Source organism: Rhinoraja longicauda, chromosome 8 (genome assembly GCF_053455715.1).
Source record: "Rhinoraja longicauda isolate Sanriku21f chromosome 8, sRhiLon1.1, whole genome shotgun sequence".
In the NCBI taxonomy this organism is placed as follows: domain Eukaryota; kingdom Metazoa; phylum Chordata; class Chondrichthyes; order Rajiformes; family Arhynchobatidae; genus Rhinoraja; species Rhinoraja longicauda.
Window position 1 is genome coordinate 32,025,938 of NC_135960.1, and position 13,910 is coordinate 32,039,847.

General features: G+C 39.9%; 1 protein-coding gene across 1 annotated transcript in view; it reads right to left on the reverse strand.

The window, feature by feature from the left end:
* Positions 1–13,910, reverse strand: part of ube2f (ubiquitin-conjugating enzyme E2F (putative)) — a 95,137-nt gene that overhangs the window by 51,343 nt on the left and 29,884 nt on the right. Inside the window, exons 4-5 of the mRNA XM_078403548.1 lie at positions 12,297–12,326; positions 1,404–1,469 (exon numbers count right to left, since the gene is read on the reverse strand). Coding sequence (XP_078259674.1) covers positions 1,404–1,469; positions 12,297–12,326 — 96 coding nt within the window. The remainder of the gene's footprint in view (positions 1–1,403; positions 1,470–12,296; positions 12,327–13,910) is intronic.

A 13,910-nucleotide genomic window follows, 5' to 3' on the forward strand; every position in this document is an offset into this window, starting at 1 on the left:
AACATTCAATGAAATGTGTTTGCGAAATAATAACAATAATTTCACTGCACTTATCATTATATTAAGTTTCCATTATATTTAGTCAGTGATGCCAGTACCTCATCACAACCAACCCACACTAACAATGTTATCATCAATCACTGCAAGAATAATGAGCTGATGCTTAACACATTAATGCTGCAACTCACCGGAGATGTGTTGGCTTAAGAAGTTTCTTATAAAAATCCTGTGATATTAGCAAGCTTAGAAATACCACTGGTGAATCTCACCTGAAAGCCTCTTGCTCCACAAAATATATCATCAGGCATCCCACTGGCCTAGCATTACACTTGCATCTTTCTCTAGATTATTTCCCAAGCTCAGCTCTCAGTAATACACAACTGTGTATTACTGAGATCTACTAAATCTTTTTCGTATCCTCTTTAAAGATTCTGCTTTCTTCCCATAGCGTGGTGACCAGAATTAGGTACCATATTTAATTGCAAATGAAAATAGGAAATGCTGCAAATACTCGGTGGTCATGCTCTATCTGTGGGAAGAGAAACACAGCTAATGTTTCAGGTCAAAGACCCTTTAGTTTAGATTTCCAACATCTACAGTTTTTTTGTTTGATTTTCACATACTCTGATTGCAGTTTTGTACTGGAGCATAAATTCCAGAGTTGTTTGCTAAATAATGGTGTTGAACCTAACGATTGTTGAACCTTCCAAAGTGTCTCAAAAGAATTTGCAATTATATGGGAACTTCCACAAAACCAAGTCTTCCAAAATACTTTGAAGCCAATCGAGGAGATGCAATCTTCATATAATGTAGGGAATCTGGCTAGGCTTGTTGAGGGATACATGTTGGTCAGGATGCTAGGAAATCTATCCTGTAATTCAGTCATGGAATCTTTCGCATTTATCAGATGGAATGCAGGCTCTTGTTTTCAAAAATCGAGTCAAAGATTATAGCTCCAGCAGAGCAGCACCTCTTTGGTACTCCATTAGGTTTATCAGTTATGTTTGTGTATCCAAACCACAATTGTTGAAGCATCTAGCCACACCACATACGCACAGCTGGTAGAATTTGTAGCATAGATACTACCCAACCTCTTAGTGCATCATTGGCTCACTCCGATCCAATTTCCCTCAACTGTGCTCTATCTTTGGTACTCTATTGAACAAATCATTTAAGTGTGTGTGCTCAATTTTATTGGGGAATCTTGAACCCATGTTTGATTCAGAGATGAAAGTGCTATTTCCGCAGCTACCAATCTTTTAAATTATAAGCTTTATTTGTTCTTTATATCATGTAGCAATGAAACAACTGTGGTACATACAACTCTAATAGAAAAAAATACACATAACTGATTTGTTTTTTTATAAAACAAACTGTTTTATGACCAGGTTAGTAAAGATTACCTGGCATGACATTCAGCTGGAAGGAATAAAGTTTGTTTGCATCAGGAAAGTCCAGTTTGCATGTATCTGCAGAAATAAAACCAATAATTGGAGTGAATGGAAACAGTCAATACCAAGAATACAAAACATACGTCATGTCAAGCAAAAAGCTCTCAGTCCATTACCCTAGCACAGTAACTACAACAATGCTGACCTTCCTGGTACATTAACTCTCCCTAATCCCTTGTTACATCAGCATTTCCAGTGAAGCCAAATCTTCCACCACATTAACTTACTTGTCAAATCGATCCCTCTCCCAGAATAAAACCCTACTGCCATCTCTCTGGTAGTAACTTTAAATATTATTGTATAATATAGAAATAACAACCAGTAAATAAATAACAACCACGGTGGCGCAGCGGTAGAGTTGCTGCCTTACAGCGAATGCAGCGCCGGAGACTCAGGTTACAGGAGACTCTGATTACGGGCGCCGTCTGTACGGAGTTTGTACGTTCTCCCCGTGACCTGCATGGGTTTTCTCCGAGATCTTTGGTTTCCTCCCACACTCCAAAGACATACGGGTATGTAGGTTAATTGACTGGGTAAATGTAAAAATTGTCCCTAGTGTGTGTAGGATACTGTTAATGTGCGGGGATCGCTGGGCGGCGCGGACTCGGTGGGCCGAAGGGCCTGTTTCCGCGCTGTATCTCTAAATCTAAAAATCTAAATAAGTAATCAGAAATTTAAACCATCAGAGTATCATTTTCAAGTTAGGCATTATCAGTAAACCTATTATAGGATGTGGCAGCAGTCAACTTGCATGCTATGGATCTCACAGGAAAACTATAACCTTGGACAATTTGATACATCAATCTACAGAAAAATTATGACATTTAGAGAAGCTCGATGGAACAAAATGTCAATAAAAAAAGAGAGCAATTAGGAATTTACAACATTACCATTTAAGAACAGAAAAGTATTGAGGATAAGGGTGCAAGATTGACAAAGGGCCAAACATCTGAGCAATAAACATCTGTCCTAAATTTGTCTTCAAACACGAGATGGATTGGCCATCAGATAAATATATTCTTAAAAGTTGAAAAAGTGAGCATCTAAGTACAGCAAACTATATAAAGAGTTATATAGCACATAAACAGACTCTTTTGACCCAACTAATTTGTGCTTACCAAGATGCCCAACAAAGCTAGTCCAATTTGCCTGCATTTGGCTCATATCTCTCTACTTTACTATTCATGTACCTGTCAAAAAGTCTTTAAAATACTATAATTGTACCCACCTCTACCACTTCTGCCGGCAGCTCATTCCATGTGTCCACCACCCTCAGTGTGAAAATCAGTCCCCTCTCACCTTAAACCTATGTCCTCTAGTTCTAGACTTCCTGACCTGGGAAAAAGACTGACCATTCACCTTATCAATGCCCCTCATGATTTTATATCCTTCTAAGTTCATCCTTCAACCTCCTATGCACCAGGGTATAACATCTCAGCCTATCCAGTCTCACCTTATAACTTGAGCCCTCCAGTCCCGGTAACATTTTAGTGAATCTTTACCTCAACCCTTCCACCTTTATCACATCCTTCCTATATCCATCAAGGTTAAAAGTAACATGAAATCTAGGCGACTGCTTATAAAATAATCATGGCAATATTAAATATGAACATGAAAAGTGCACAGGAAAATAGAAAGGGAGATAAAAAGGTTAAAATGGTAATGTGAAAAGTTTGCACAGCTGAATGAGGTGTTCTATTAGGAGGAGATAGAATTCTGGACATACTGAAATAAGTTTAGATTCAGATTAATTTATTGTCATATATTCCAAGGTGCAATGAAATTCCTTGTTAATATGAGGGCATAACAACATATGGTAATGATAATTACAACAATACAGTGCCCTCCATAATGTTTGGGACAAAGTCCCATCATATATTTATTTGCCTCTGTACTCCACAATTTAAGATTTGCAATAGAAAAAAAATCACATGTGGTTAAAGTGCACATTGTCAGATTTTATTTAAAGGTATTTTTATACATTTTGGTTTCACCATGTAGAAATTACAGCTGTGTTTATACATAATCCCCCCATTTCAGGGCACTGTAATGTTTGGGACACATGGCTTTACAGATGTCTGTAATTGCTCAGAGGTGTTTAAATGCCTCCTTAAATGCCAAAGACAAAGTATGAAAATTCTATGGCTATATGGTACTATAAACCCATGACTACCTTCAAATTTGGAAAATCTTAGACATCACTCTTGTTTCAGGTTACTGAATAAATAGTAACATTTACCAATAAACAGAAAGGATCACACAAAATTAAGTCTGGAATTTGTGTGAAGTCCATAATATCCAAATCTATAGGCAACTGCCGTGGATATGAAGTGTGTTACAGTAAAGAAATAATATAGTTCAGAATCATAATCTGTTCAATTATAGAAATAGTTAATTGAATAAGATTATTAAAATATGGAAATAGCCCACTGAATCACATTTATGTACCGGAAGAGAATGGAAAGAGGCAAAAGAACATCATACTGCAGTAGTACAGAAACAAAGTATCGAAACAAGCTGTAGGAGATCATAGTTTAATGGATCGTAGACCAGTGAACCTCAAATTGTTCCAGTAAAGAAAAAGACTGTGGGATCACAATCTGTACATTCAAAAACAGGACCTCAATGTCTATTCCAAAACATCAGTAGCTCATCGAATCACAGTCCACTACAACACAGAAACAGGCAATCTGTCTGACACCATATGGAAGAAGTTTCTGATTTAGATTGTTGAGAGCAAAAGCAGGGTCATCAAATCTGCTGCTCAGAAGATAGACACAAAATACTGGAGTAACTCAGCGGCATAGGCAGCATCTCTGGATCTCTGCGGCTTAGAAACAAATTGACTCTCAGCACTGAAGCTCATCCAATCACAATTTACTACAACTCAGAAACACCCATTAAATCAATCTATTCCAATACAGGCAAGGAAAATTGAATTAGTCTGTCACAGAAAATATATAATCAAAATAATATTGCTCACACACAGAACCCTCAATTTAACGCTCAATTCTGACAGCACAAAAAAAAACCCACAATGGTCAAATAAGCTAACAACTCACACAATAGTGTAACAGTAAACAAGAGAGGGGTTTGAGGAAATGGAGAGCATTCCAAGATGATGGCAACCATTGAAATAAAGAAAATTAGCTCTCAAACCATTACATCAATCAGACTTTTAAATCTCAGAAATAGCCCAGTGACTCTCAGACTGCTGCAATGCAAAAGCAGCCCAGAAATACACTCTCAGTAGAGAAAGAACTTGGTCAGTCTGCTTATGAACAAAATGATCAGCTAATACAGTGCAGGAATCACCTATTGACTGCTTCAGCACAAAAAGCTCAAAACAGTATGTTACAACAGTAATATGCTTCGAGTGTTGCAACAGAGAAACAGGTCATCTAATCGTGGAACAAATTTTGGTGAGGTATCTTGGATGGAGATTGTTTGGTCCATTGATCCTGCAGTGACTCACTGTGTGAGCAATCCTGTCAGTTTCATCCCAGTTCATTCCCCACAGTCTTGTGTATTCATCTTCTTTCAGTATATATTTAATTCCTCTTTGAAAGCAACTATTGAATCTACATCCATCATTCCATCAGGCAGTAAATTTCAAACGATCACAATTTACTGCAAGTTATTTTTTCAACTTATCACCATGGTTCTTTAACCAATGTTTTAAGTCTGTGTCCTCAGGATTGCCACGATTCAATACAAAATAAATAATTTATCTTGATTCACTTTACAGACATTTCATGATTTTAAGAATTTCTACAAAGTACCTATCAATTTTCTCTGCTTTGATGAAAACAAACCTATCTATTTTATTTACACAATTCACTGCAACATCCAAGTGTATCTCATCTTTCATCAACTTTAGACATGTATTTTAGATTATACTGCTTTTCCCACAATCATCCTACATAAATGTGCTATTTTACACAACTGTGCATTAACTGGAATCATCTTTGATCAAACCCTCTCCTTCAACAAACACATCAAACACATCACCAAGACAGCCTTCTTCCACCTCAAAAACATCGCCCGTCTCCGTCCATCCCTCTCCTCCACAGCTGCAGAAACCCTCATCCACGCCTTCATCACCTCCCGTCTGGACTACTGCAACAGCCTCCTCTATGGCTCACCCTCAAAAATCATCAGTAAACTTCAATACATTCAAAACTCCGCTGCCCGTCTACTCACCCACTCCCCGATCCGTGACCATATCACCCCCGTCCTTTACAAGCTCCACTGGCTCCCCATCCCCCAGAGAATCCAGTACAAAATCCTCCTCATGACCCACAAAGCCCTCCATAACCTGGCCCCATCCTACCTGACTGACCTCCTCCACAGATACACTCCCACCTCCACCCTCCGCTCTGCTGCTGCCAACCTCCTGTCCCCCCCCCATCCGGACCAAACTCAGATCCTGGGGGGACAGGGCTTTCTCCATCGCTGCTCCCACCCTCTGGAACTCACTACCCCAAACCGTCAGAGACTCCTCCTCACTCACCACATTCAAAACATCACTGAAGTCTCACCTGTTCAGCACTGCCTTCAACCACTGACCGTCACCTCACCTTCTGTCTCCTTTTTCTGTTCGTTTACTTATTTATCTATTTATTTTCTTCTCTATGTTCTAGTAATCCCTGTAAAGCGTCTTTGAGTGTTTGAAAAGCGCTATATAAATGTAATGCATTATTATTATTATTATTATTAACTTTAATCTTTCATGTGTCCATCCATTCCAGCAACGTGTCTATAACTTCAAAGTCCACTACCATTCTTCACCGTTTCTTACACTTCCAAGTTTAGTGTCATCTGTCACTTTTGAAGAGAAATCAAATGCAGTAAGGGTAGACATTTATTCACAAAATGCTGGAGTAACTTAGCAGGTCATGCAGCATCTCAGGAGAGAAGGAATGGGCGATGTTTCGGGTCAAGACCCTTCTTCAGACTGAAGATGGGTGACGTTTCGGGTCGAGACCCTTCTTCAGACTGAGACTATGGATTCCCATTTTTTGTAGATAGAAACAATCTTTGAATCTGATTACGAGTCTTTTGAATCAATTACAGCAAAAAAGATTAGATGGGAGAGTAGGATTGAACACGGATCACTGGAGCGGCAAAGCATCCATTCTACCAGCTGCACCACTGAGCTGCCATGTTAACCCATTTGACTCAACCGAGAGAAGTTTCCTTTGTTCAACCCATTCCTCCCTTATTTTCTCTGCAACAAAAAACTACCTTGTATTCTCTATTTCCCAGTTCTGACAAAAAGCCTCAAAGCCAAAATGGTAATCATTTTTCTCTTTTCTAGATACTGCCTGACCTGCTGAGTATTTCCAGCAGTTATTGTTTTTATCTCATGCCTTCTCTTTGCTTTGTTTAGATTTAACGTCCTTGGATTTGGATTGGAGCAACTCACTTTCAATCTTAATGATATTCTATCATATTATGATCAAACGTCTCTAAATGCCCCTTAAAATGTTCAATTAACCCTTTCTCATTGCACAGTAACTGATCGAATATAGCCTGTTCTCCAGCTGAGCCCTCAACAAATTGATCTGGAAAGCCATCCCATACACAGTCCAGTAATTCATTCTCCATATTGCTACTGCTAATCAGGAGAGAAGGAATGGGCGACGTTTCGGGTCGAGACACTTCTTCAGACTGACGAGACAAAGGAAGGATATAGGTGGAGACAGGAAGACAGTGGGAGATCTGGGAAGGGGGAGGGGAAGAGAGGGACAGAGGAACTATCTAAAGTTGGAGAAGTCAATGTTCATACAAATGGGCTGCAAGCTGCCCAGGCGAAATATGAGGTGCTGTTCCTCCAATTTCCGGTGGGACTCACTATGGCACTGGAGGAGGCCCATGACAGAAAGATCAGACTGGGAATGGGAGGGGGAGTTGAAGTGCTCAGCCACCGGGAGATCAGATTGGTTAATGCAGACTGAGCGCAGGTGTGGAGCGAAGTGATCGCCGAGCCTGAGTTTGGTTTCACCGATGTAAATAAGTTGACATCTGGAGCAGCGGATGCAATAGATGAGGTTGGAGGAGGTGCAGGTGAACCTCTGTCTCACCTGGAAAGACTGTTTAGGTCCTTGGATGGAGTTGAGGGGGGAGGTAAAGGGACAGGTGTTGCATCTCCTGCAGTTGCATGTAATTTGTATTAATAGCACAAAAGGTCTACCATCATGTACTGCATGCCCACATTTACAAAGTGCATTACAGTACCACTCTGACAGAGAGCCATAGCTTTGGTTCATAATTACAGCTGCAATGCTACTGAGTGACCTGCTTCAAAGATCTGGCACTACTAACGGTTACAATGAGGATTGGGTAATGCAAAATGGGGCAACATGAGTCACATTAGCTTTTCCAAATAAACAAGTCTATCATCTCTGGACAATCCACAGGAAAAAAGAAGAGTGTCAGGATTCCCTTCATCTCTGTGGCCCATTGTCAACTGTGATGTTCTGGTAATGTGTAGCTGATCTTATAGCGACATATAAAATTATAAAAGGACTGGACAAGCTAGATGCAGGAAAAATGTTCCCAATGTTGGGGAAGTCCAGAACCAGGGGCCACAGTCTTAGAATAAAGAGGAGGCCATTTAAAACTGAGGTGAGAATGAACTTTTTCACCCAGAGAGTTGTGAATTTGTGGAATTCTCTGCCACAGAGGGCAGTGGAGGCCAAATCACTGAATGAATTTAAGAGAGAGTTAGTTAGAGCTCTGGGGGCTAGTGGAATCAAGGGATATGGGGAGATGTTGGGCACAGGTTACTGATTGTGGATGATCAGCCATGATCACAATGAATGGCGGTGCTGGCTCAAAGGGCCAAATGGCCTCCTCCTGCACCTATTTTCTATGTTTCTATTTAACCATTTTGATCTCCCCCAAATTCAATGTAGACAAAACATACAAAGCACCAACTGAGCTACAGTCAGCATAAATTGCCAGGTTAATTCATGCACTAATGGCATCACTGTGTCCAAGATAAAAAGAAAAGGAAAATCTCATTTGTGTTAGTTTGTTATCCAGTGGAACAGGAGGAATGGGAATGTCTGCAACTCCAATAAGAAATAAGTTAAGCAGAGCTGTCACTTTCTCACTAGAGGAAAATTCCACTGAATGTTACTAACAAGGATACTACATGAAGATTGCAGCTTAGATGATGGATGGGAATGCAGCCACAGGTATTAGTCATATATTATGAATTATCACCCGAGGACAACAGTAGCCACTGAACTATATCTCAGAAAAGGCTAGCATTTAGCAAAATAACAGCCTTTAAGCTGTACCCCAATGATGGACTGGCACCTACATAAGGATAGCAACATTTTGCAAAATTTATAGTAATTGGGTCACTTCTATAATGTATGGGCAGCTGAGCTACATAATTGTACAAAGATTACAAGAAGCATGTTCGTGGATGGTTGAGATGTGAAATTAACTAATGTTTTCCATCTGTTCAACTGACGCAAGACACTGACAGCAGAATTTTATTTTAAAATTGCAATCAGATGTCTTCTCGGTCAGAAAGCTGCTCATGTGGAAGTTTGCGGAACCTTCACTGTTCTACCACAAGCATTCCATGTGATCGGAGATTTAGCAAGTTGCTGTGGCTCAAGGCAATCTTGTTTTTAGTAAGTTAAGGTGTTGTTTGATCCCTATGTGATCAAACACACGCACGCTGCATGCATCATTTCCACTGAAACAAATCCAGATTGTGTCTTGGTAAACCTCAGAAGACAGGACCCAAACACTACTTACTCCCAGGGGACAGGGTCATGCAGACTCAGAATGCGATAAACCAATGAGAATAAAACTTGGCATCTCAAAAATGCAGGCAGATTATTGCACAGTAAAAACAAGCATAATGCCCATGTTCTGCAGATTCTATCTTATGAATAAGCTCCTCTGTCACCAAGATTTACTTAATTTTTTCCCCCTGATGTGGGCATCACTGGGAACATTTCGGCTCTCTTCCCCCATGCATTGCCTGCCAGGCCATACTCCTCCCTAAGTACTTGCAGCTCAGTCCCCAAAACTGCACACTTCCCTAATTTCCTTCATGCCTATATTTCTCCCATATTTTATTGGTTTATCTTATCCAAGATCAATTTGTTACTACCTTCACCCCATTTTCATTAACATGTTGACAACTGATTTTCTTCCTGACCTAGTAAAGGGACCTCTCCCTTCATGTACAGTGTCCTCCCTTGAAAAACTATTCCATCACCACAAATAACTCTTCATCTGTCTTGAACTCTTACAGACCATCACCCTGTTGTTAACTCCCTTTCCTCTGGAAAATCCATTAATTTGTAGTTGCTCCACAAAAACATGTTATGTTCTCATAACTTTTCTCAGCACAAACATCGTGGCCGAAAGGCTGTTCCTGTGCTGTACTAATTATATTCTAACTCTATTCTTGAACTTTTCAAACCATATCAACATTAAAACCCCAAAAAGACATTTAGAAGGTTACTTGTTGAAATGCTAAATCCATTGTCCTAAAAGCCCTAACTATAATCATGCAAATAGAGGTAGTCCTAAATTCCCAGCCGCCCAATACAGAGCCACACATTCTTAAATCAAAACCTATGCCCTTAAGGCATAGTCCCATGTTCAAACACATTACAAATACACCTTCCAATAAACCAACCTCATGCGCCCCAAAAAAAGCTCAAAATACAAACCTGGCAAAAAACTGGCCTTACTTAATAATTTAGCAATAATTTATACACTGCACTCATTCATAACGTATCCTGAAGCAGTGTCATTAAATATACATTCTGGCAAAAAAACAAATGATCAAAACACTGCTGTAATTCCTAAGCCATTGCTTTGTAGCTCGTAATTTTCAAAATAAACGTTTTAATCTCTGCGTGACTCCCTTTCACTCATCCCATCCTTCCCCAGGCACTTTACCCTGTAACCACAAGAGCCCTTCCAAGTGAGAGAGAGTTTCACATGTACCTCCTCCAATCTCATCTATTACATTAAGTGCTCTTGATGTGGCCTCTTCTACTTATGCAAGACCAAACACAAAATAAGTGACTAATTCACTGAGTAATTCCGCTCTGTATGCAATGGTCATCTGGAACTCCCAGTTGCAAGCTTTTTAAATTCCTCTTTCCATTCCCACACCAACCCATCTGTTCTCGGCCTCTACTGCTGCTGGGGGAAGCCATAAGCAGACTAGAATTCAGTTTAGTTTATTGTCACATACATCAGGGCACAATGAAATTCCCTGTTCACGTGAAGCTCAGAGTAAACAGTACATGTTCAGTCACGATAAATACAACAGTAAATAGGATGGTTGCAAAAGAGCAGAATTGTGAATTGCAGTATAAAAACCAGATTGTACAAAAGTATATTAAAATACAATGACGAAATAACCAAATGAAATAGAGTTGAAAGCAGGTGGCAGCACCTCCGGGAATGGGATGCGTTAGAAGTGATTGGTTCAGGACTCAGATAGCAGTGGTGAAGGAGTTGCTCTTAACTCTGGATGCTTGAGCTTTCAAGTTCCTGTATCTTCTCCCAGAAGGTAGCAGAAAGAAAAGGGAATGGTCACGGCAGCAGGCACCACTGTCGATACTTCCAGCCTTCCTGATGCAATGCACCGTAAAGAAGGATTGAATGAAAGGAAGTGATGAGCCCATGATGGACTGCTGTGCATTCACCACTCTCACCAGATTCACACAGTCAAGAACAGAGCAGTTGCTATACCAGATTGAGATGCATCCCGTAAGAAGAAAAGCACGTCATTTTCTGCTTGGGTCTACAACCCAAAGGCGTGAACATTAAATTTTCCAATTTCAGGTTACCCACACACCTTCTGTTCGTTTCCCTCTCCTGATCCACCCAGGTCCTCTCATACACTAACTTTTTTCCAAAACCACCATACCCCACCCCCTGTCATTAAGTTTCTTTCCCCTCCCCATCTATCCCTTCTGCCCACACTTCTATTGGGTTACAAATTCCCTCTCCCTTCTGCCCACCACCCCAGCTTCATTTTGTCCTGCTTTTCCTTTCTCATCAGATTCTCTCATTGACAGCTCTTTGTTGTCTCCTCTTACTACATCCCAGCCTTGTGTAGGAAAAAACTACAGATGCTGGTTTAAATCGAAGGTAGACACAAAATACTGGAGTAACTCAGCGGGACAGGCAGCATCTCAGGAGAGAAGGAATGGGTGACGTTTCGGGTCGAGACCCTTCTTCAGTCTGAAGGGTCTCGATCTAAAACATCACCCATTCCTTCTCTCCAGAGATGCTGCCTGTCCCGCTGAGTTACTCCAACATTTTGTGTCTCCCTCCCATCCTTTGTCCCTATCTCCACCCTTTTCTCCCCATCTGATTCCTTCTGCCATTTAACCTCTCCTTACCTGGATCCACCTATTACCTATTACCTGATCGTGGACACACTCCTCTCCCTCACCTCTTTATACTGGCCACCTCCCCTTTAGAGAGAGAGGGTTAGATTCAGCTCTTAGGTGCTAAGAATCAAGGGATATGGGGGAAAAGCCAGAATGATCAGCCATGATCATATTGAATGGCAGTGCTGTCTCGAAGGGCCGAATGGCCTACTCCTGCACCTATTTTCTATGTTTCTACATTTTTAGTCCAGATGAAGGGCCACATTTTCCTCCATGCATTTTGCCTGATCCACTGAGTTCTTCCAGTAATTTGATTTTTGCTCAAGAACCTAGCATCTGCAGTCTCAAGTCTTTATACCAATTGTTCAATTCAACAAAAGACACGGAATTTAGCAAACAAAAATATTTGTGATGGCATGGTAAAATATTTATAAAGAAATGTTTTACTTACTGGGTAGGTTTGCTTCAAGTTCTGCAACTTCTAATAGAAGAGAGAGATACACAAGATTAATATCCAGTAAAAATTATACGACCCAAATAATCAATTACAAATGGCAGCACATGATTCTTGAACTGATAATCAAACTCTCTCCAGATCTTGCTTCCCCAGGTTAATTTTCTATCAAATTTAATTTCTTCACCTCTTTTACTGATACTGAGTGCATCAGCTGGAAAGCAGCCTCTCACTTTTGTCCTTATCCTTGCTCTGTTGAGATCCCAGCCACTAATCAAAGTAGTCAAGTAAAGGAATTATTTGCATAATATATCCAAGTTTGTTGCCAATACAAATCTAGATGGTAGTGTGAGCTTTAAGAATGATAGAGAGGCATCTAGAGAGACTTCACGGGTACATAGGCAGGCAGGAAATAGTAGATAGAATGTAATGTGAAAAAATGTCAGGCCATTCACTTTGTTAGAAAAATTATTTTATAAATGTATTTCAATTCAATCATTAATTCTGTTTCTTCAACTTGAAAATTATCAGTAAGGTAAATAAGATGTTGGCTTTTTACTTTATGAGAAGAAACACCTTACTCCATTCACATGGAGCCCTCATGAGCTGCATCTGGAATACCGTGGACAATTTAATCTTTCCACACAAGGATTCATATTCTTACAACTGAGGGAATGCAGCAAAGATTCATTGATTCCCGAAATAGTAGGTTTGTCATATGAAACTAGATTAAGCAGACTGGTTCTTGTATTCTCTTGAGTTTAGAAAATTGAGAGATGATGTTATTTAACATACATAAATGTCAAGATTAAATGCAGAGTTGATGTTTTCCTTGGCTGTATGGCTAGAACCAGAGGTCACAGTCCCAAAATAGAAAATGGATATTCAATACACATGTGAAAGGAAATATCATTAACCAGAGGGTAGGTCATCTTTGAAAGTCACCACTTTATAGGGCGGTAGAGATTAATTCGCTGAGTACATTTAAGAGAGAGATGAATACATATGGCAACTAAACACTCTTGACATGTCTCAACAAACTGTGAAAATCTTTGTTTAGCATGTTATCCAGGAAGATCATACCACACTCAAGAACAACCAGTAGTATAGAAAGAGAAAGGAAAAAGAATGCAGAATGTAGTGTTACAGCTACAAAGAAAGTGCAGATTAAACAGGAAAGAAATTGTACCAACACATCACATAACTCAATAATTAATAAAACTCCAATTTATTTTCAATGCCATTTTTCATTGATTCAGTCTGGACTAACACCTCTTCTGTAAGGTAGACTCCTGATCACAGAAATTGTGAAAACTCTGCTTCCCCGCACGTTGATTCTTTAACTATTGCCACTATCTCTCCAATATAGATGCTGAGCCAGCCTGCTGCGACCTTGCTCATCAATAGTCCCCATTTGTTACAAATCTGTGAAGCCCTGAAACAAACAGAAGGAAGCTTCTCTGTTAAATACAAGAAATTCAGAACAGTTCAACACATTTTACCTCCTGAAACTTCACCGAAGCAAAACATACCGCCGAGCCAATATATATGTTAACAAGAAACAGAATAAACTATATTAGCTGCTGGTATGCATGCAGCACCAAGTAGGCT